General features: G+C 33.4%; 1 protein-coding gene across 1 annotated transcript in view; it reads right to left on the minus strand.

Annotated features, from left to right (window-relative positions):
* Window positions 1-23728, minus strand: part of DPYD (dihydropyrimidine dehydrogenase) — a 956758-nt gene that overhangs the window by 131558 nt on the left and 801472 nt on the right. The window contains exon 20 of the mRNA XM_074262758.1: window positions 6781-6960. Coding sequence (XP_074118859.1) covers window positions 6781-6960 — 180 coding nt within the window. The remainder of the gene's footprint in view (window positions 1-6780; window positions 6961-23728) is intronic.

The following is a 23728-nucleotide window of genomic DNA, read 5'->3' on the forward strand; positions in this document are numbered from 1 at the left end:
TCCATTGAAACTCTTAGTTTCACTAACTTTTTCCAATGAAGGTGAGACTGTCCCTTCTAGGTCTCTCACCTTGTGAACAGATATCTTGATAGAATCTAAGGACTACTGACATTTACCATCCACTCCATGGTTGAACTTTTTATTATATGCTTTGTTTTATTTTTCCAATTAGTATGTGAACTCCTTGAAACTAGGGACTATCTTCCCATTTTTATTCCTGAGGCTAAACTGAGTGTTTGTCATATAATAAGTGCTAAATAAACATGTGAATTTTTATTCAATATTGGAGCTGGATTAGAGGATTTCTAAAGTTCTATCCAGAACCAAATCGCTAAAGATCCAGATTAGCCTTTTCTTTCCACCAGTATGATTAGCATCCAAGAGAGAAATAATGTGCTCCTAGAGCATCTTAGCATTCAATTTTTTAAAAAAAGAAGGTTGTTGTCTACTAGGTCTGTATCCTAAAGAGAGCATTAAAAAAGAGAAAAAGATCTACCTGTGCAAAAATGTTTGTAGCAGGTCTTTTTGTGGTGACAAGCAATTAGAAAATGCCAATTGGAGAATGGCTGAATAAGTTGTGAATAAGTTGTGCTTTAAGAAATGCTATTATTCAATAAGAACTGATGAGCAGGAGGATTTCAGAAAAATCAGGAAAAACTTATATGAACTGATACTGAGTAAAGTGAGCAGAACCAGAACAACATAGCAAGATTGTCTAATGATCAACTATGACAGATTTAGTTTTTCTCAGCAATACATTTGATTTAAGACAATTCCAACAGATTTAGCATGGAAAATGCCAGAAAAAGATCCAGAAAACACACACACACACACACACACACACATAACAGATCAAAACATACTATTTTCACATTTTTGTTGTTTTTTTTTCTCTCATGTTTTTTTTTCTTTTGATCTGATTTTTACTTCTCAACTTGATTAATATGAAAATATGTTTTAAAATAATTATACATATATAACCTATATCATATTGCTTGCTGTCTTGGGCAAGGGAGAGGGAAAGAAGGGTGAGAGAAAAAATTTTGAACTCAAAATCTTACAAAAATAAATGTTGAAAACTATTTTTACATGTCATTAGAAAAAATAAAATACTATTAAGTGGGAAGGTGATTATTCCACAGTTTTCTGCCTTGGTCAGACCAGATATAGAATAAGATAATCAGTTTTGAGAGACACATTTAAGGAAGGGCATTGGAAAGCTAGAAAATGCCAAGAAGCTCAATAAAGAAATGAGGAGACTCAAAATGATTATATACAAGGGATGAAACAATTCCATAAAAGAATCATTTGAATAAACTAAGGGTATTTAGCTTAACCTAGTGAAAGGAGGTAATTAATATCTTCAACTATTTGTTGAATTTTCAAGTAAAATGATATACATATTTTTGCTCAACAAAAATCAAAAGAAAGAGAAATACAGAGTTCATGCCACAGATTCTACCTAAGTTAGACCATTCTTACCTCTCCTCTTAACTTTCACTATATTTTTCTAGCGAGTCTTTTGCTTCATCTAATCCCAGAAACTAAAGTGATTGTTTCAGCTGCCAAAGTTTCTTGTTGTTCAGATCTGAATGTTACTCCAATCATCCTCAATCATTCAATAATTTTCAAAGATAGGCTATTTTTTCTAAAAGTTAAATATGTTTTCTCTGCTTGACATTAAAGATCTTCATAACCTGGCCCCTTCATACCTTTCCACTCATATTATACTGAATTTCTCCTTGTGCACTCTACAATTAGCTACACTGGCCTATTTATTAGTTCTTGCATAACCCATTTTTGTGGTTTTGTCCAGGATGTTCACCCTAACTAGAATGTTCTCTCTCCTCTCCTCTGGCTTAGCTTCTTCCTCTGCCTCCTTCAAGACTCAATTTATATCCCACCTGAGTACGAACTCTATCATTTACATGTTCTCTCCTCATTTTTAATTCAGCTAATTGAGATTAAGGACAGTGCTTTCATCATATATATATATATATATATATATGTATGTATATAAATATATATACATATCTATCTATCTATCTATCTATCTATCTATCTATCTATCTATACATACATATATGTCCTGCTTAATATGTTGATTATTTATTGATTGTGATGGGAAGGAAAAGAAAACAAGAATCTATTAATAGTTTACTATGGTGTCAGGCACTTTGCAAATATGTTTAATATTTGACTTTTACAATAGAGGTAGGTGCTATTATTACACCCTCATTTTACATTTGAAAAGATGAGTCAAAGCTAGTTTATATTTAAGGATGGATTTATATTTAAGTCTTCCTGATTCCACCTGCTGTGTTCTATTCACTGCACCATTTAGCTGCTTGGAAAGATTAGATGCTGGAAAACAACTATGAAGCTAATTGTAAGAGTCTAATTCTAAGAGCCTGAAGTAGGATGATGGCTTCACATATGGAAAGAATGAGATGGATACAAACCATGTTATATATATTGGCTAAGAAGACTTTTGCAACTGATTGGACATGGGGCTGGGATTGGGAAAACAAAAGGAATTGAGACTGTGTTGTGAATGTGATTGACTTGAAGGATGGTGGAGCTATCAACAGAAATGAGGAATTTGAATAAAGATGTATGAAGAATTTGAGGAGAAAAATAATGAGCCAGAGTAAGATGCTAAATAAATTCAAGGTGAGGCATTTGAAGACAACTTATTACTAAGAAACAGGGCATAGTGGCAAGAATGTTCAATCTGGCATCATTAGTATCCTAGATTGGAATCTCAGTTCTCAACCTGGGTTGACATCTCACCTTTGTTGCTCATTAATGCTTTGGCTACAGGCAATATTCCTAGGCTATAGGTAATCCTCCTAATGTCTCTGAATCAGCTTTATCATTGGTAAAATGAAAATAACCTTACTGTAGAGCTTATACTGCAGGTGAGAATCAGATAGTATGAGTAAAATATTTAGAATTCTCTAAAGGGCTCTATACCCTTCTACCCCTGAGACCCACCTGTAGCACTCTAGAAAGTTCATTGGCTTTGAAATTTGAAATAAAGACTTAACTTGAAATCCTAGCTCTATTATGACCGCATGGTCTTCACATTCCCGAACCTCAATTTTCTCATCTATAAAATGGTAAGGTTAACACTAGATGATCTCAAGTCTCTTCCAACTCAAAATCTTCTGGTACTATCAACTAAATTAGAACATAGATCTTTTTAATGATCTTCCCACCCCTCCAATCAGCCTTCTGGTTTCTGTTTACTTATCACTCTAAAATGATGATTTATACTTATTTGCTATATTTTTGTAAATATCTATCTATGTAATGGTAAGAACAGTCTAAAAAATGGAATAGGCAACCTTAAAAGGGAGTGATTTAGGATGATCCGAAGTGTTGTTTACTTATCACACATTGGTATGTTCTTATTCAAGTCTGTGTACAAGTAAACACATCGTGTGTCTTCTGAAGAACTTTATATGTGTCTTTTAAACTCCTTTGTTAGGATGTAGGTTCCTTGAAGGCAGGAGTAGTTTTATTTTTGTTTTTGTACCTGGTGAAAGGCCAGGCACAAGGTAAATACTTAATAAATGCTTATTGATTGATTGAATTCTTAGGAATGTGTAATTTGCTAGAGTGAAGTACTTCCTCCCAGAGCCAAGGCAATTGATTAGAGTGAATTTTTTTTTTTTTTTTTAAGATCAGCTTTGCCGCCTTCTGTATCTTTTTGGCATGCAAATGTCACAAGAAAAGAGCCTTTTGTTTTATATAATGCCAGAATAATGTGGGGACTTTGTAAATATTAAACACACAAAACATGAACAGCAAACAATAATGAAGGTACTTGTCAAGACACCTGTATCTCTAATCCAAAGATACTTGGTTCAGTATCAGGAATATTAACCTGAAGGGGATAGTCTTCTATTGTTTTAGTCATGTCAGCTGACACTAGAGAATCCTGGAGCACAAATCTATTACCAGACCATCTGCTTGTTTCTGAACCTGGTGTTGAGAAATGAATTACTAATATCCTCACACAGACAGGATGGGTGCTGTTGGCTTTTTTGTTGTTGTTGTTGCTGTTTTTTGAAAAAAGAAATAATATTGATGAGCAATATGCTTTCTAATTTGGACAAAGCCTTCCTTGACTCATCCCATTAATCCAAAACAAACAAAAAATTCTCTTTTCTGCAGGTTAGTGATAGAAGTATCTTCAGCTCAAAACTTTCACTTCCTTTGGATTTGTTAGTTTGGGGTCAGATAGCATCTCCCTGCCTTGAAGAAGCTTCAGTTATTCCCCTTCATCTTCAGGATAAAATTTCAACTCCCCCATTTGGCATTTAAAGTCATTTGCTATTTGATATCTATGTGTTCTTCCAGGCTTTTACTGCCCATTATCCTCCTTCCCACACTTGGAGTTCTAGTCATACTGATTTGTTTGCTTTTCCTTGTAGATGGCATTACATCTCTTTCCTCCACACCTTTGCATATGCTATAATTCATGCCTAGAGTGCATTTCCTTTTCACCTCAATTTTTTTTTCAATTCTTTGCCTCTTTCAAAGCTTACTTCAAGCACTCTCATAAAATGATTTTCTTGACCTTCCCAGTTGCTAGAACCTCCTCTCCCATAAATTAAGATAGTGGAATCACAGGATCAGATTCAAAACCTCAGAAGCCATATGTTTCTATTAATTTTACATATAAGAAACTGACTCTCAGTGTCTTGTCCAAGATTCCTTGGATTGCAATAATTATAGTCAAGCTTTGAACTCACATCTTATGACTATTCCTCTGACTGTGTACTCTGTAGATATAATGTATTTTTTAAATCTGAACTCTATGATGTTTTCCTCTAATAGAACATAAACTTATGGAAGTCAAGAATTCTCATTTTTGTCTTTATATTTCCCATGCCAATCCAGTGCCTAGCATAAGAAGATACTTAAATGATTGTTGAATGAATGAAAGTTCCTTCAAAACAAATTATGTAATGTTGAAAATGCAACTTGATTCTATGTTATTTCACACTAATCAATACTTCAGAGGGATTTTACAATATGACCCTGTATGTACACTTCTGGGCTATCTTTATCAGACATCACTGGACCATATGTAAATTTCCCCAACTCTATTCCAATAATTCAGTTCTTTAGCTCACATCACAATATGTGAATTTGAGACCATGTTTTGGAGATAGCCACAAACCACCATGCCAAGAAAGAAACATCATTTAAAAGTACCCTCAAGTACTTCACATTGAAGTGGATAAATTCACTAATAATTTTTTTATAAATATGTAGACTTTAGCATAGTAACAAATCAAGACAAGAACATGTTCTCTTTTAATATTGTAAACTCAGTTCATGATAATAAGTTTAGTTACACTAATAATGCTACTTAGGCAAAGTCTTGATAATTATAATGTGATGAATATTAATATCACCAAGTCTGTTTGATTGTCACTCATGGAGTCATTCATCATATTTTCCTGCAACTCACCCTTTATTATTTTCTTTCTCTTCTTGTTTCTCATAATTGGACCTACAATCATGTTGCTGTAGGACTAAACTATAGAATCTTCTCAAGAATAATTTAACCTTCTAGCTGACCTTTATTTTTGGTCCTACGTCTGTAATGAGAATCCTTCATAGAGGATAACCAAATAAAAAGTCAGGTTCCTTCTGAACCTTCATTCCTTCTGAACCCCCAACTTAACTATCTAAACCAGATTACCCAAGGCTTTGTTTTCAATTCTTTTTCATGTGACCTGTTTCAAGTTAAGATTCCTTTGAATTATTAAATGCATCCTTAAAGCTTCTTTTTTTTAACCATGTCTTTTTTTAAAAGTTAATTATTGATGTGATGACAAGCTGAAAAGACAGAGAATTACAATTTTTTTCCCCTTTTTGCATTCAGGACATGAGAAATGTCTTCTGACAATGGCTGACTATTTAGTATCATACAAAGGAAATACAAAGACAAAACACTGAATGTTGTTTTAGAAAAGAGTTGCTAAAATCACTGTATTATACAAAATGTAAAATGTAGTGTATATTTCTCTGAAAATAGCAGTTAGTGGCAAAGTTGGGACATAACCTTTTGAGCTTGGGTTTAACCACATAGCAGGAGCAGTTACAAAAGATACTGATTAGAATTTAATTTTAAAACATCATCATATTCAGAACTCCAGTGATTTGATTGTCTTGAAAATAGAAAGGTAATGTTATAATTTTCAGAGCTTGTTAGAGAATAAAGAACTCTATACCTCCCACTGAAAAGAATGCCAGTCATCAGCCATAGGAAGCATGAATTGGGAGACATTTCACACTCAAAACCTCAATCTCACCAATTGTTTTTTTTAAGAACTTGAGCTGTATTGGTTTATACAAGTGGACTCCACAGGCATATCACATGGCTATAATCAAGCTCGTTCAGAACAAGTCTTCTATAGAAATCACACACAGTATCAAGACCCCTTCATTAGTCACTCAGTTTTGTGGTGAGTCATATATCAAAGGAACACAATACTGTAGATGTGTAGTTGGAAGAGATCTCCAGAGGTCAACTAAAACAATCCCTTTTTAGACAATTGAGATGACTAACTCATAGACCTTACGTGATTTATACAATATCACACAGGTAGAAAGTGGCAGAGGTGAGATTTGAATCCAAGACCTCTATCTCAAAAGTCAGCACTTCTATTATTTTATATTGCTTCCCAAGTAATGCGAGATAAAAATAAAATGAAGTTTGTAATTTTTTAGGAAAACTCAGGAAAACTATGCATTTACCTTCCCAGTGAGATCTGCAATGCGAGGAACTGGTTTCCCTTTCTGGTGTCGAACAGTGGCTGGGCTCTGACCATCCCAGTCTTTTAACTCCTCAATGCTTTTTAGATAAAGCAGAGCCTTGAGGCCTGTGCAGTAATCCTTAATCACTGTGAAATCCTGATTCTGGATTGCACTGCATACCTGAGAGACAAAAGGACAAGCAGTGAGGTTATTATGTATCAAGCTTATTGATGGACAGACAGACTCAAAAGGAGTAGTGCAGCTGGAGGTGTCACCACCTAACATGGAAGACAGAGGATACTGAGCTTAAAATGTAAACAATGGAGTGGGGAACTTCATGGATCTGGGAGACACTGAGTGTGAGGGACATTGAAAAAAAATTTTTGGCTTTATGAAGGGACTAGTTAATAAACTTTTCTTCTCCTACTGTGTGGCCAAAGAGTAATAATAATAATAACAATAATTATATTTTATTTCTTTTTTAAATTAAAGCTTTTTATTTTCAATATATATATATATATATATATGGGATCATTTTCAACATTCACCCTTACAAACCCTTGTATTCTAATTTTTAACCTTCCCTTCCTCCCATCCCTTCCCCTAGACAGCAAATGATCCAATATATGGATAACAAAATAATAATAGTAGTGGTAGAATTTATATGGTTTTATGAGGTTTGCAAATTTCTTTACAAATATTATCTCATTTTATCCTCAAACATACCTGAAGATAGGTCCCATTAATATTCTCATTTTACAGATGAGAACATAGGACAGAGGTGAAATGACTGGCTCAAAAGCAGCTAGCTTAGTAAGTAAACAAAGACATCCCCCTGTGAACTGTTTTCTCCCCAGATCTGTCTAGTCTAACTTCAACCTGGTTATCAATAATAGTCTTATTTCATTCTTAACCAGAGTGCTCTGCTCAGAAGTGTTGTTCTCAACTTTCTTTTCATTCCCTCATTTCCAAATGACCATTTCTATGTGTATGTTTGGGAGATGAGATTGTCTTGCTTCTTACTATCAATAACTTAGTTAACAAATCTTAAACAAGTGCCTTTTTGTACAAGGACTTATGCCAGATTTGAAAGAAGCAGAAACTAAGTGAAAAGAGTTCTTGCCTTTAAGAAATTTGATTTGGAGGGAAACCCCCCCAAAAAAATTATAGGAAGGATATTGAAGTATATCCATGGAAAGAGTTTCCTACACCAACGCAACCTCTGGTGTAATTTCTGTAGTGGGGTGAGGAGGAAGAGGGCAAAAGAGGTGGAGAAAGGAGTGGGGGAAGGATGTTGTTGAATAGGAATTGTGCTCAAATAAATTTTAAGAAAAATCACATTAGTGACTATAAAGATGTATTAGGATGGGGGAAAACAAAGTGAGGAGACACATTTGGAAATTATTTTAACAGTTTTGGGAAGATGATGGAGGCTTCAACAAAGGTCACAATTGTATGAGGGAAAGAGAGAGAACATATGGAACTAATGTTTAGAAGAAAGGATTGACATGAAAATAAAAAGTCAGAGATGATGCTGGGATTGCTCACTTGAATTCCTGGGAGTATAATGCTATAAAGTGGTCGTCACATAGTAAGGGGATAATAAATGCTTTTTCTTTTATTTATTCATTTCATTCATTCATCATTTTTACTTATAGAGTCTTTCAAATATGTGAAGAGAGCTATGGTGATTTCTTTCAGTCTTCCCTTTCTAAATTACATATGCAAATGATAGGAGTTCTCATGTTATCCTGGCTACCCTCCTCTGAATGCACATCCACCATGTCAAGATGGGATCCAGAATTGAACACAATATTCCAAATGTGGTATGACCAGGGCATAGTACAGTGGGATTATCATAGTTTTTGTTTTGGAAACCATGGCAATCATATTTCATAAAATAATAACACATCATATTAGCTTTTATCATTCACTCAATAAGCATTTATTAAGAATTATGGATCAGGCACTATATTAAGAACTTGAGATACAAAAAAAGGCACCAAATTCCCTCTGCTCAGAGGGAGTTTACACTATAATGGGGAAGACATCATATAAACACAAACCAACAAAATAACTTTGTTGTTACATACAAGATACATCCATTATATATAGTGAGGAGTCTGGGAGAGAAGGGTAATCCCCCATGTAGGGGGCCTGGGGAAAGTGAGATTTTTTTTATTGAGTCTAGAAGGTGACCAGCAAAACTAAAAAGAGAGTTAAAGGATTGGAATATTCCAAGTGTGGGAGACAGCCAGTACAAAGTCATGGATCCAAAAGATAGAGAAATTATAAGTCAATGGCACTGAATTATAAAGTATGTTGAGAAAAAAAATGTAAAAAAACTGGAAAGAGAGGAAGAAGTCAGGTTATAAAGAGCTTTACATGACAGAGAAGTTTATATTTGATTTGATGAGAATAATAATAGGAGCCACAGGAGCTTAGGAAGAAAACACGAAGGAAGAAGTTGGTGAGATGACCTGTACTTTAGAAAAATAACCTCAGCACCTAGGCATATGATGGATTGTAGTAGGGATATCAGTGTGAAAGCTGTAGTAGTAGCCTAAGAGAGGGCTCAAGTCAACAATAAGCAGTTACAAAATGGCTTCAATAGATCAAACAATGCACTAAGTAAGCACTGGAGGAAAAAAAATGTTTGTGATCAGAGTCTGAACTGTGATGGGAGGTGTGTGAGTAAAGAGAAGAGGACATTATGAGAGATGTTGTAAAAGTAGGAATGACAACAGCTAGCAGAATATTAGATTTGTGAAGTGAGTGATAGTAAGAAGTCAAAGATGACCTCAAGCTTGTGAGCCTGGGTCACTGAAAAGTTGGCCATGACTCTGAGGTCCAGGAAAGACTAGAAGAGGGAATAGTTTTGGGGAAAATAATGAGTTCTTTTCTGAATTTATTGAGTCTGAAATATCTGCAAAATATTAAAGAGGCTCTGGGGAAGTCAGGAATGGAACTCAGGAGAGAGATTAGTAATGTATAGAAAGATCTAGAAATCCTCTGTATTGGAATGATATTTGGATCCAAGTTCACCAAGGGAGAGCTTATGAAAGAGTAGAAAAGACCTTTGGAAAACAACTCTAATGAATGGGCATGATTTGGATGAAAAACAATTAAAGGAGACAAAGAAGAAGAGTGGTTAGACAGATAGCAGAACTAGGAGAGGAGATAATATTCAAGAAGATAATGTGAGCTGCAGGATCCAGTGCTGCAGAGAGGTCTAGAAGCTAAGGATTAAGGAAAGGTCATTAATTTGACAATTAAGAAATTATTGTTAGATCTAAAGAGGGCAATTTCAATTGATGTATTCCATTGTTGACTCATTCTTCTTGTAGTCCCCTAAAATTCCTATTTTCCCCCCTAAAAAAACCCAAAAGCAATTGTTACCTAGTTGTGTTTATTCCATCTTGTACTTGTGATAGTTATTTTTAATCCAAGTATAAAACTTTATATTTCTATCAAATAGCATCTCTATTATACAAATTTTTCAAATAGCACTCTGCAACCCCATCCACAAATACTTTCAGTACACAAGTGGTAATTTATCTAGTTCAGAGAATATTTGGAGTGTTATGATAGTTTAATGCTTTATTTTTAGTTAATGAACTAAGAGTTCAGGGTTTGAGAGTTAAAAGTCTCACTCCCCATTAACTATCATCATGATCTTGAGAAGAAAAAAAAAAATCACCACACCCCTCTAGACCTCAGTTAACTAATCTGATAGAGATACTGGACTAGGTTCTTTATGTCTCTAGGTTTCTGCAGACTAAAGTCTAATGTAAATATCTTTCTGCCCCATGCAGGGCAACTTCATTAATACCTGATATTTCAGAACACAAAGGGATTGGCAGGAAAAGAGACTTGAATATGGATAGTGTCATTTAAATTAGAATACATGTATTAGTTTAATATAGTCAAATGACTTTTTCTACTTTACATAAAGATCCAGTATATACCACCTTTAAAACTGAGGAAATGATTTCCCACATTGACAATGGTAGCCACAGTTCTTAGAAATACATTGATCATGTGACACATAAATATTAAATCTCTTCTCTTTACCCATCTACTTACTCATTTAATACATTTTATCGCTTAGCAGAAGGCCTCATTTCCTATTTTGAAATGCTGTATGTTACAACTGTTCAGGAAAGAGCATGGAGTTACTATAAAATATGAACAAGAACATTTCCTATAAAGCCCATTTACATTGCACCAAAAATCTGTTCCTTAGAGGGAGCAGTTTGAGCATTAATTAGACTTGTTCTACTTTCCATAGAGTTGATGATTTTTTTTCAGAGCAATTATAAAGAACATCATTATAATTTCCTCCAAGGGTTCTTTAACTGTAAAAGTCAACGGATGCTTTATTTAAATCTCTTTGTTCACTGAAGGGTTCAATTTTTTTGGTAGTATATGGGTAATACTTTTACTACATGGTCTTAAAATAGGATGTCCTATTAACATGAGAACTCTGATTTTTGAAAAAATCTCATGATGTCAAATGTTTTATAGGATGTTGAAGCATGTTGTAAAAGCTTAGCTCTGCTAGAATCCTGAGAATATCATACGGGAAAATGTACAGGAAATAAATAATGCAGTGGGAATATAGTCTAGTCAGAGTCAGTTTGGCTTGCTGCAGTTCAACAGTTGTACTTACTGAACTCCTTAAAGACAGGGACTGTTTTCATTTTTGTCTTTTTTCTCCACAGTTTTAGGCCTTTAATAATAAATGTTTGCTAAATTTTCTTTATCTTCTAAGACACTGAGCTAGGTACTGTGGGGGATAAAAAGATGAATGAGATACATTCTCATCCATCAAGAAGCTTATATTATCCATTGAAGGTGATGAAATAACATCAATAATGAGTGTCCAGAATAAGTTAGATGCCACTGTGCTTTGTTTTGGGAAATCACATTAGTATTGCTATTTTCCATTTAGGATGTCAATCAATCAACAAATATTTCTAAGTGCTCACTATGTCCCAGACATTGAGCTAAGCAATGAGGATACAAAGAAGGGGAAAAAAATCACTGTTGCCAAGAAGTTTACTTTTAAATATGGAAACCAAACTATCAATATTTACAAGCTACATATGTAGCAGAAAAAAAGACAATCTTGGAGGGAAAGACCTCTAAGGAAGAAGGAAGGACTATCAGTAAAAGAGACAAAGGAGCGGCTGGAGACGGGGTAAGAGGATCAGGAAATCCCAGAAAAGATCAGATCCAGAAAGGCTATCACATTTCAGAAAGGACACTGGCAACATGGAACACCTTGAGAGATTAGTTGAAGGAAATGGCAATGTTTGACCTAGAACACAGGCTTGTGGAAAATAGGAAATGTCTTCCTATATTTGAAGGAATGTCATGGAAAAGGCTCTGGAATTCTGGCCTTTCGGTATCTGGGTTTTGTAGTTATTATAGAACCAATGTCTCAAGGAATTCCACTTCAACTTGACTTCACTTTCCGCCTGTTGCCTTGTCTGTTTCAGCTTCATTCAACAAGATGCGCCTCCCAGGATAAGCCCATCCCTGCTAAAGTCATCATCAGCATGCTAACTCAAGCCTTCTTTGACACCATCTCTCCCAGCCTCCTCTCTGCTGACTAGAGGGCTGGAGAGTCGAACACTAAACTCTTCCCTATGCCTTTCTTTAGAGAGGGCACTTAGCTCTACTTTGCTAGCCTAATTTCCATTCCATGGAACAAGATTCCCTGTGCTGACACCTCTTGGTTTTCTCCCCATCTTTCCTGACATGCTTTGTGTGCTGTCTGTCCCCTTTAGATTATTAAAAGTTCTTTGAAGGCTGGCACTATCTTTTTTTTTTTTTTAGTTAATTGTATCTCCATTGCTTAGCACAGTGCCCAGCACATACTAGATGTTTATTTGATTGTATTGGAAGAAATAAGGAATGACCTTTGGAACTCAGTCCAGGGATAAATTTTGTCATTTTGTCATTTTTCAGTTTTCATGACCCCATTTTCTTAGCAAAGATACTTGAGTAGTTTGCCATTTTCTTCTTCAACTCACTTTATGGATGAGGAAACTGAGGCAAATGGGGTTAAGTGACTTGTCCAGGATCATACAGTTAGTAAGTTTCTCAAATCAGACATATACTCAGGTTTTGCTGACTCCAAACTTTATTCACTGTGTCTCCCAGTTGTCCTAAATCCAATACTGCAATAGCACAAATTCAGTGTCTTTTTAGCAGGTAACTGAAAGATCAGCACAACAATTCAAGAAAGAGCCTAAAGGTGAAAAGAGATGAAGCTGGGAGCAGGAATGAGGTCAGCAGGTACTAAAAGAGAAAAGAGCTTATGATAGAATCCTGGTGAAGGCACAGAAGGAAGGGCTATCCATGAAAGAGACGAAGAAACAGTGGCCAAAATGTTAAAAAGAAAAAAAAAGGCATTTTGTTACTGAATCCAGATAGATTTTTCAAGAAAACAGTACCACTGGATCCATCAATTAGGCAGTCAAATATGTGAGAAAGCATATTCAATTGAGCTATGGGTGAAGAAGGTGAAGAAAAAATGAGATTCACAGAGACTGGAGAGTTGGATGAGAAAAAAGAGGGGACGGTGTGGCAGAATGGGAAAGGTTCCATTTTTGGAGTTTCTGGAGTCAGAAGAGACTGGAATCCAATTTGTTCATTGCCCATATCATCTGATTTAGGCCAGTTCAATTTATTGACTTGCAATTTTCTCAAAAGAAAGATGATGTGGTTGGATTAGAATAACTTCTAAGGGATTTTCCAGGCCCCAATTTAGGAACTAATACTTCTCAAGTCAAGTCAACAAGTATTTATTAAGCATTTACTATATGTCAGGCACTGTGCTAAGCCAAGGGATGCAAATATAAGAAGAAAATCCCTGCTTTCAAAGAGCTTATACTTTAGTGGGGGAAAACAACATGTAAATGGAAGCTAGAATGGAGGTTGGCAATAAAGGCACCAACTTTGAATGTATTGTAGAGAAAATCCCCGGGGGAAAATAGGATAGGCAGCTTGAAGAGAAATAAAGACATGGATGGCCTGAGCTTTCCTCTTAAAATGGAGCTTCTAGAAGGAATAGACAATGAGAGGGAGGGGTTAAAGGAGTCACAGTCTTCCCAATGTGTGACGTCCAGGATTGGAGTGAGCCTCTAGGGTGGACAGGTTTCAAGGGCGCCATGGAAAAAGTCTGGGAGGAGAGTTAGGAATAGATCCTTGTCATAAATACAGAAAGCAGAACTCTAAAGGGGAATACTTGCATTCAGATCATAGGCATTTGCAACATGGGTAGATAAAATGTCTTTATTAGGCCAGTAGTAGTGATAGGAATAAAGGTTTAATTCTCAGAACTGCCTTTCTTCTTCCATTTCCATTCTTCCATTCTTTCTACCTAATATATGTGGGTAAGAATATGCTTTAAATTCTAGACTACTAAACTGGGAGCAGTTATGACCTTGAGAGAGTTGACAAAATTAGATAGATATGGTAGCCTGTACTACTATTTGCCAATAAATGTACAGAGGTTCTTATCCAGGCTGGAGAAAAATTCTTTTTTTTTTTGAGGAAATAGTTGACATCTTAGTGGCTCTCATATTATGCCTTTCCAATTGAACATTTTATTTCCTTTTTCTATTTGAATTAAATTTACTACACTCTATGTCCAGAACACTGACAGTTTGACAAGGTAGTGTGGTACAATAATATGTGTGCTGATTCTGGAGTAAGAAGACCTGGGTTCAAATCCTGACTTTTCAACTTGCTAATTGTATAACTAAAAGCAAACCATTTAATATTTACAAAACTAGTATTCTCATCTGTTCAATGAGTGGGCTTGATTAGATACACTCTGAAATTCCTTCCAGACATAAATCTGTGTGTCTCTTATTCTTTTTTTTTTTTTTTTTTTCTTGTGAGGCTGGGGTTAAGTGACTTGCCCAGGGTCACACAGCTAGGAAGTGTTTGTTAAGTGTCTGAGACCAGATTTGAACTTGGGTGCTCCTGAATTTAGGGCTGGTGCTCTATCCACTGCACCATCTAGCTGCCCCCTGTGTGTCTCTAATTCAAAGTAAGATGTTTACAATTTGACTTTTGTCTTGGGTCAAAAAAGTTCACTTGTATAAACCACAATATGATTCAAGATCATATTTGGCATTTATAATCCTTTGCAATACAAGTGGACCTACATTATTTCATTAGATCTTCACAATTCTGTGAAATGACAGAAGTATAGATATTTTCATTCTTCCCATTTTGAAAAAAAAGGAAGTAGAGAGATTTAATGACTTCCCCAAGTTTGCATAAGTAATAAGTGACAAAGTCAAAATTTGAGCCCATGTCTTTTCATTCCAAATGTGATCTTTTCATTTCACCTTAGATGCCTCTCTATAAGTGAGCCTTATTCATTTTCACTAAGTATAAAAAAGAAATCTCATATTTTCTTATCCAATTTCCTATTAAATATCAAAGAGATCAACTTTTTATCAATTCTTATCAATTTTGACAATTTATTTGTTATTTTTATAATTTTTAAATTCTTTCTGATGGGCTCACATCAGGGTATCAGGTGTCATTAAAAGGGTCATTTCCACCTTTAACTACACATGTGAACTTTTATTTTGGTGACTCTCCTTGAAGGATTGTAAAAGGGATTCCTCCATTCTCATAAAATCTTAGAAGTGGAATCAATTTCAAATAGTTAATAAATTGCAAGACTGGATTTGAACTTAAGTCTTCCATAAATACCCGTGACAATTTTGTGGGTAAGAAACCTTAGGGTTCTTTAGATTTGCATTTAAAATTTAAATGGGAACTAAAGCAGCAGTCACCAAAGACATTTGGTATAGGATAAGAAATAGAATGATGAATCAGTGGAATGGGTTAGATATACACGACACAATAATCAATGCTTATAGTAATCTAGTATTTGATAAACCCTCAACCTCCAGCTTCAGGGATAAGAACTTATTATTTGACAAAAATTGCTGGGAAAACTGGAAAATAATATATTAGAAAATCAGCATAGACTTAAAACTCTCACTCCATACCAAAAAAAGGTCAAAATGGGCACATGATTTGGGAATAAAGGATGATGCCTTAAGCAAATTAGGAGAGCAAGGAATAATTTACCTATCAAAGCTTTGGGGAAAGGAGAAATTTATGACCAAAGAAGGACCAAAGAATATTATGAAAGACAAAATGGATAACTTTGATTATATTAAATCAAAAAGGTTTTGCAAAAACAAAACCAACAGAAACAACATTAAAAGGAAAGTACATAACTGGAAAAAAAATTTACAGTCAGTGTTTCTGATACAGTCTCATTCCTAAAATACACGAGGATATGAACAGATAATTTTATGATGACGAAATTCAAGCCATTTATAGTCATATGAAAAAATGCTCTAAATCACTATTGATTAGAGAAAAGCAAATTAAGACAACTCTGAGGCAGCACTACACATCTCTTAGATTGGCTAAAATGACAGAAAAAGATAATGATTAATGCTGGAGGCATGTGGGAAAACTGTCACTAATGCACTATTGGAGTTGTGCAAAGATCCAATCATTCTGGAGAGCAATTTGGAATTATGCCCAAAGGGCTATCAAACTGTGCATATCCTTTGACCCAGTAGCACCATTACTGGATCTGTATCCCAAGGGAATCATAAAGGAGGGAAAAGGACCCACATATACAAAAATGCTTGTAGCAGCTCTTTTTGTGGTAGCAAAGAATCCCCAACCAATGGCTGCACAAGTGGTGGTATATGAACGTAATAGAAAATTATTGTTCTATAAAAATGATGAACAAACTTTTCTAAACAAACTTTTTGTTTGTTTGTTTTGGGAAGATTTATATAAACTGATGCTGAGTGAAACAAGCAGAATCAGGAATATACATTGTACACAATAACAGCAAGAATGTATAATAATCAACTATGAAAGACTTAGTTCTCTGTGGTTCAGTGATCCAAGGTAATCCTAACAGACTTTGGATAGAAAATATCATCTGCATCCAGAAAAAAGAGATAAGGAAACTGAATGTAAATCAACACATGCTATGTTCACTTCTTCTTCTTCTTTTTTTCTTTTCTGTTTTTTTCCTCTTCTCTCATGGTTTTCTCCTTTTGTTCTGATTTTTCTCTCCCAATATATTCATAAAGCAATGTGCACCAAAATTAATTAATTAATTAAAAATAAAAGGGGGATAATTTTCTCAGCAGTACACAGAATTTAAAAGAGTGTACAAATCTATTAAAAAAAAACTTTGGAATACCACAACAGATGCTATATTTTCTTGGCTTGGTCCACTATGGGAAAGGAAATTGCCCTTGACATGTTTCCTGACTTTTAAAAGCTACCCTTACTTTTATCTTACAATAAATGTTCCATTTTAAAACTCAAAGGAAGTAGCATTATCTCAAGGTAAATGTTCCTTTTAGATGGGTTCATTATATATGACATCTCTTAATTGTTTATTTAACAACTCTAATTAGGATGGCTAGAAGTTTGCTTATTATTATTTTTAAAGTTCTTTCTGATGGGGTCTTTATCTTTCCTCACATTAGGTGAGGTGCCATTAAAAGGGTCATTACCACCATTAATTATTACCACAAAGGCAAACTTTTATATTGGTGAGCCTCCTTGTGGAGTATAGAAGGAATTCTTATGCTCTCATAAAACCTTAGGTTTAGAGCTGGAATAAACTTTAGAATTCATTCTCCCTCTTTTGACAGATGAGGAAACAGACCCAGAGAAGATAAATCAATTTCAAATAATTAATAAATTGCAAGGCTGGATTTGAACATGTCTTCCATAAATACCTGAAACAATTTTCAGGGTGAGATGTGAAATCTTAGGGTTATTTGGATTTGCATTCTTTTTGGATATCCTGGATTATTCTTTCATATGGTTATAAATAATTATCCCTCGACATTCACAGGTTTTTGCATTTGAGGTTCTGGTTATTCGTGGGTTGGTATAAATTATGAAATAGGAATTTTTGGAGATTTGCCCTATACTACAGAAAATCACAAATTATATATGTACGTAAAGAAAGCAAAATTATAAATGCATACTGTATATTATTAATCTATTGTATCATTTACTCTAATGATATTTTGTTCATGTATATGTGGGCATACGTATACACACATATACATTTGTTATGAACAGTTAGATTTTGTTAAAAGTTTTAGTTTACTAGAGAACTATGGGCTACACATTCTCTTTGAGAGCTTTCTCTTTGTCTCTCTATCAGCCACTCAGTCACATGACTTCCTTTCAATCATATTTGTATCATGCCCTTTTCTTTGGATACTTTTTTTTAGAAAAAGGACATATGAGAAGCAGATACTGTAGCAACAACAGTGGCTGTGAAGACACTGCCTAGTGTAAAAGATCACAATACCTCTTGTTAGAAACTACAACTATTTTTGCATGCAATATATTATTTTACTTGTTCTATGTGTAAAATAAGTATGAGCTGGATTATTAAAAATAAAGGTTTGGGCCTAGAGATATTTGTGGTTTTTTACATTCATGAGAATTCTGTGCTAGTCCTAGCCACCACAAATATGCAGGGATGATTATACTTTGCAATACTTCTTTTGAGATTTATTTGTTCTTGTTTTTCAACCATTTGCCTACTGGGAAATTGCTTTTGAATTTGTGTATAGAATTTAATGTATATGGACACAAATGTTTGTGTATATGTATATAGACATGACAAGAGAAAGAAGAACTGAAGATAGAATGACACCAATCATATATATATTCTTTATTTCTTTTGGAATCTTGAGTCTTAATTGAAATTAAATTACACAGATATTAAAAATGTTTTGGTAGATTTATTCCCCAATATTTATTCATTTTGTAGTTATTTGGAATGGGATTTTCCTTTCTATTATTGCCTTTGATTTTGCTATTACTATATGGACATGCTATTAATTTTGGTGGTTTTATTTTTTAGTTTATTACTTGCTAAAATTCTGAGATGCCCCAATGATTATATTAGATTGTCTTAGATTTTCTAAGTCTTAGGATTTTCTAAGTAAGTCATCATGTCATCAGCAAATAGGATGTTTTTCCTTGCATTATTCCTGTATTTATTAGGAAAGCTTCTAGAGTATTTTGCAAATGATTTTAGATACTAATGTTTAGTGTTAAATAAATTGTCCTTTATAATTTGTAGGGATTTTTAAAAAAGTGAATGTTGTATTTTGTCAAAGACTTTTCTGCATCTATTAAGACTGTCAGATTTTAAATGTTTTTGTTTTTAATGTGATTAAATATATTCATTGTTTTTCTAATGCCAGCTCATCCTTGCATTCTTAGCAAAAATCCAATGTGGTCATAATGAATGATTTCTTGAAGGAATTGCTGTGATTTGTTTGTCAAGATTTCATTTAAAAAACAATGACTCAATATTTATTGATAATTTGGTCTATAGCTTTCTACCTTTATATTAAGATTATTTGTCTTATAAAACAGATCTGGCAAAGTGCTTTATTTAATATTTTAGAATAATTTGTGTAATATTGGTGCTAATTGTTCTTTGAAGTTTGATAGAATTCTTCTTTGAAACCATCAGAAATAACAGTCCTCCCCATCCCCATTCCCCCATTCTCTTAGAATTTCCTTTATGGGAGATATTTCCTTTTCTGACATTGGATTATTTAAGAACTATCTGTCAAGCTTGAATATTCTATATTTTTAAAGTATTACTTCTTTTCAAATGTGCATTATTCATTCTGGTAGTTATTTTTATTTGTTTTGCTTTTGTTATGACTTTTACCTTAATCATTTGCCATCTTATTAATTTGATTTTCTAATTTTTAAAATCAGATTATCACTTTTGTTAGTCTTTTGCAAAGAACTAGCATTTAGTTTTGTTTTTCTCTAATTGATCAGTATTTCCTCATCAGTGCTTATATGGGGTTTATTTGTTAGCTTTCTAATTTTCAAAAAGCAAAATTTTAAATTAAAAATTTCAGTTTATTAATCATTTTCTTTCTTATTTTATTAATGTAAGTTTTAAGGGATATATTTCTTCTCCTGAAAACTATGTTAGCTACATCCCAGAACTTTCATTTTATTTCCTGATAATCATATTTTTCCACATGATTATCAATTATTTGAATAATTTCTTCTTTGACTGACTTGTTATTTAGGATTTCATTACTATGTTTCCATATATGTCTGTCTTTTGTTTTCTATAAACTAATCACTGCTTTGTTTTTACATTACAATCTAAAAATATTTGTTTACTATTTTTGTTTTCCTAAATTTATTTATAACATCTTTCTGCCCTCTTGGATGGTCAAAGTTCCATTTGACCATGTTGAGAAATACTAATATTCTTTAGCAGCACAATTTAGAAGACATCAACATTTTTAATGTACATTTTCTCCAGTTATTTGTTCAATTCCATATTTTCCTCTTTGTTTAAATTTTAATTAGATTTGTCCATTCTGAGAGGCAAATTAAAATTTCTTACTATTATTGTTTTTTTTACTATATGTGCTTTCTTGTAATTTATTTTCTTTTCTTTATTAATTAAATGTTATAGCATTGGAGAAATACACATTTATTGTTGATACTGACTTATTGATAGCATAATTTTTTGTTTGGGTTTTTATTATGGATTTTGGTTTTTGCTTTATCAGATAGCATAATGGAAACTCTTATGCCTGATATATACTGAATTTTGTTCTAGACCCTCATTTTTATTCTGTGAATTCCTTTACTTTTAAGATGTGTTTCTTGTAAGCAACAGATTACAGTTTTATTTTCTTATTCAACATCACTCTCATTTTATTGGATTATTTAATTCACTTATATTTCAAATTATGAGAATTTTTATTTATATTTTATATTTTCCTCTTTGAATTCCTTATTCTTTTTTCTCTTAATTAAGATTAAAAAATAATCTTCTTCTTTAAAGACAGCATTATATCTTGCCAATTATCTTTGTTTAATTGACTTTAAGGTAACTGAGTCCTTACCCTCAAGCCACACTTCTTTCTGTTTGTTTGTTTTGAACTTTTATCCAATTTGTTGATTTGGCCTTTTCTTTTCTTGTATATAGCAATCTAATTATCCCCCTCTTTTTTCACCTATTTAATTAAATTTCTCTTTCCACTGTTCAATATTTTTTCTTAGTTTTTAAAAAAATTCTTTTTCTAAAATGAATTTCATTTTCTGGTTTTCTTCTTTCCTTTTTCTTATCCACTCTAAATTCTGGCTATATGGTCCTTATATTTATCTATTTCTTTCTGATTTTATGAATTCCTCATGGTGCCAAAGCTTCTAAAGTCCTGATTTTGAATTTCTTCTTATAAATAACTATTATGTTAATTCCTTGTAGATTTTGCCCTTTCCCTCTCTTTTTAAAATGTCATATCAGTCCCTAGAGAGGATAGAAATATTGCTCCATGGCTTGTTTGGTCCAATCCTACTCTCTGCCCCTCCCACCAACCATGATAAATTTTTTCCCAATTGCTATGGAATCTCCTATTTGGGTGGTCCAGACTCTACCACTCATTTGGATTCCAATTATAACCTACACTATCTCAAGAAGTTCTTATTTCCCTTCTTCTGAAATAGGATGCTGACTAGTGCTATTCTTGAAAAATCATTAAAACTTTGATTATTATCCACCATCCAAAAAGTTAGAGTGTTGAAGTCATCGAATAATTTGAAATTTTACCATTAGACATAGTCACTTTCTGCAAAGTATAAAAGAAATTTTACTTGGAGACCAAATAAATAAAATTAAGTAGAATCAAAGAACTGCTGAATTAGACCTTAAAAGTGATCACTCAGATGTTGGTTGAAGATTTTAAGTAAGGAAAATTGTATTCTCTTTGAAGGCAGTAGAAAGGTTTTCTTTACATTAAGCTTAAATTTGCCTCTCTGCAGCTTCTATACTTTACTCCTAGTATGGGCATCTCAGATGAAATTGAACAATTTCTCCTAGTAATAGCCCACAACTCAACTGACTTATGTGATATTTCCCCTATCCCTTTATTGAGTACATCAATCTATTCTCATTTTTTTAAAAATGGATTATTTATTACTATGTAGTCTCAAAGTATTTAATATTATGCCTTGTATTTTGAAGGCTGAACTTTTTTTTAAAAGTTTGTATAAATCCATTGTTAAATATCTTTTGAAGGAAAAATGAGAAATGTGGTTTAGTCCTCAACCCACTAGAAATCCTAGAATCTGAGCCATACAGCTGACAAAAACTATGAGTTTTCTTCTGTGAGGCTGAACTATAGGTGATGAAAAAATTGCTTTGTTGAAATGGATTTGCTGAGATATCCTTGAACTACTGAAGAATATCACCATTAATATTTAAAGACTTTCTAGAAACATAACTCCATGACCTGTCTTTTGTTGAACTTACATATTTAACTATCATCACTGTCATAGATAATACCTTGTATTTGTGTAATGTTTTACAGTTTTCAAAAACTTTCTCATACATTTTCTCATCAGCTATATTTTTCTTTAAGTGATAAGATTTTGGCATTTGCTAAATATTATTGTATTTATCTTATCTTTGCTGAATCACTATGACAAATAGTGACATAAATGAATCCCTGTTATGAAATGCTTCATAATAATCCTGTATAATAAGCAAGGGTAGGCATATTGTCTCCATTTTATTTAGGTGGGATTTGAAGTTTGGAAATTTTAAGTGAAATGTACAAAGTTAAGGAATTAGTGAGACCTGAAAGAACTAGAAAGTAGTTCTTCTGATTGCATTGTTCTTTTTATTTTATTTTTTAGGACATCTCATTGCTTCTGTAGAAGTCTTATAATAAAGGGAGCAATAATGTATCACCATCATCATCATTATTAGAATCAAAGAATAGCCTTATGTGCAAGGGGACTGGTGCTATTCTTTAAAAAGCATCAAAACTATGAGTAATGCAAGCCCGAGCGTGTCCTGTAGTTATACATGTTGAAATTTTATCTTTAGAGATAGTTAGTTTTCATCAAAATATCAAAGAGACACTAAAGTCTTTCCATGAGTCAACTGGTGGCATAGTGGAAAGAATGCTGGGCCTAAAATCAGGAAGATTTGATTTCAAATTCATCCTTAGACACTTAATAGCTGTGTGACCTGAGCAAATGGCTTCTGAACATCAGTTTTCTAATAAATGAGATGGGAAGAAAAATAAATGCACTACCTAATCTACAGGATTGTTGTGAAGAAAGAACTTTGCAAACCTTAAAATATATATCAATACATTATTAAAATGGAAAGGACTTTTTATCATATAACAAATAAAATATCAATGAAATAAAATGATAAAATTTAAAAAGGCTTGAAATACAAACTCATTGACAATGAAAGTGCTCCTTCATAGATAAAAGTAATAATTGTTTTAATTATTAAATGATGTTTTAGGAACTTTTAGACTGTAAGGTTTGGAGCAGATATTCTGTCTTTTACTTGATGGAAACATGGAATTTGTCTGGATCTTTGCAAAAATTGACAGCCTGTTCACCTGCAACGCCAGCAAAGAGTAGAAAATGTAGCCAATTACTTCCCCCTCCATATGCTACACCTTGACCTAACGTTTTTATGGTTTCATGATTTTTCTCACTTTTGAACCCTGTTGGGGCGAGCTGATGATGGCGGTATATGATCAACCTGTACCTTATATTTTACTTAGACAATTGGAATGTTAAAGGAAGAAGTTCAGCAAAAATCAGGAGAGTGATATCATTAAAGACCAAAGACATTCATCTTTAAGGTATCTAGCAGATCTTTCATCAAAAAAAAGAGGGTTGATGAGATTGAGAGCCTATTGAGATGTTCCATAGCAGCAATCATATAATTATGCAAAATTTCCAAGAACAAAACAATGTCTATATCCAGGTAGATTTTAAACAGTGCTTTCAATACTGTCTTGAAATAATGATCACAAAG

This window comes from Sminthopsis crassicaudata, chromosome 4, assembly GCF_048593235.1.
Source record: "Sminthopsis crassicaudata isolate SCR6 chromosome 4, ASM4859323v1, whole genome shotgun sequence".
NCBI classification, from domain to species: domain Eukaryota; kingdom Metazoa; phylum Chordata; class Mammalia; order Dasyuromorphia; family Dasyuridae; genus Sminthopsis; species Sminthopsis crassicaudata.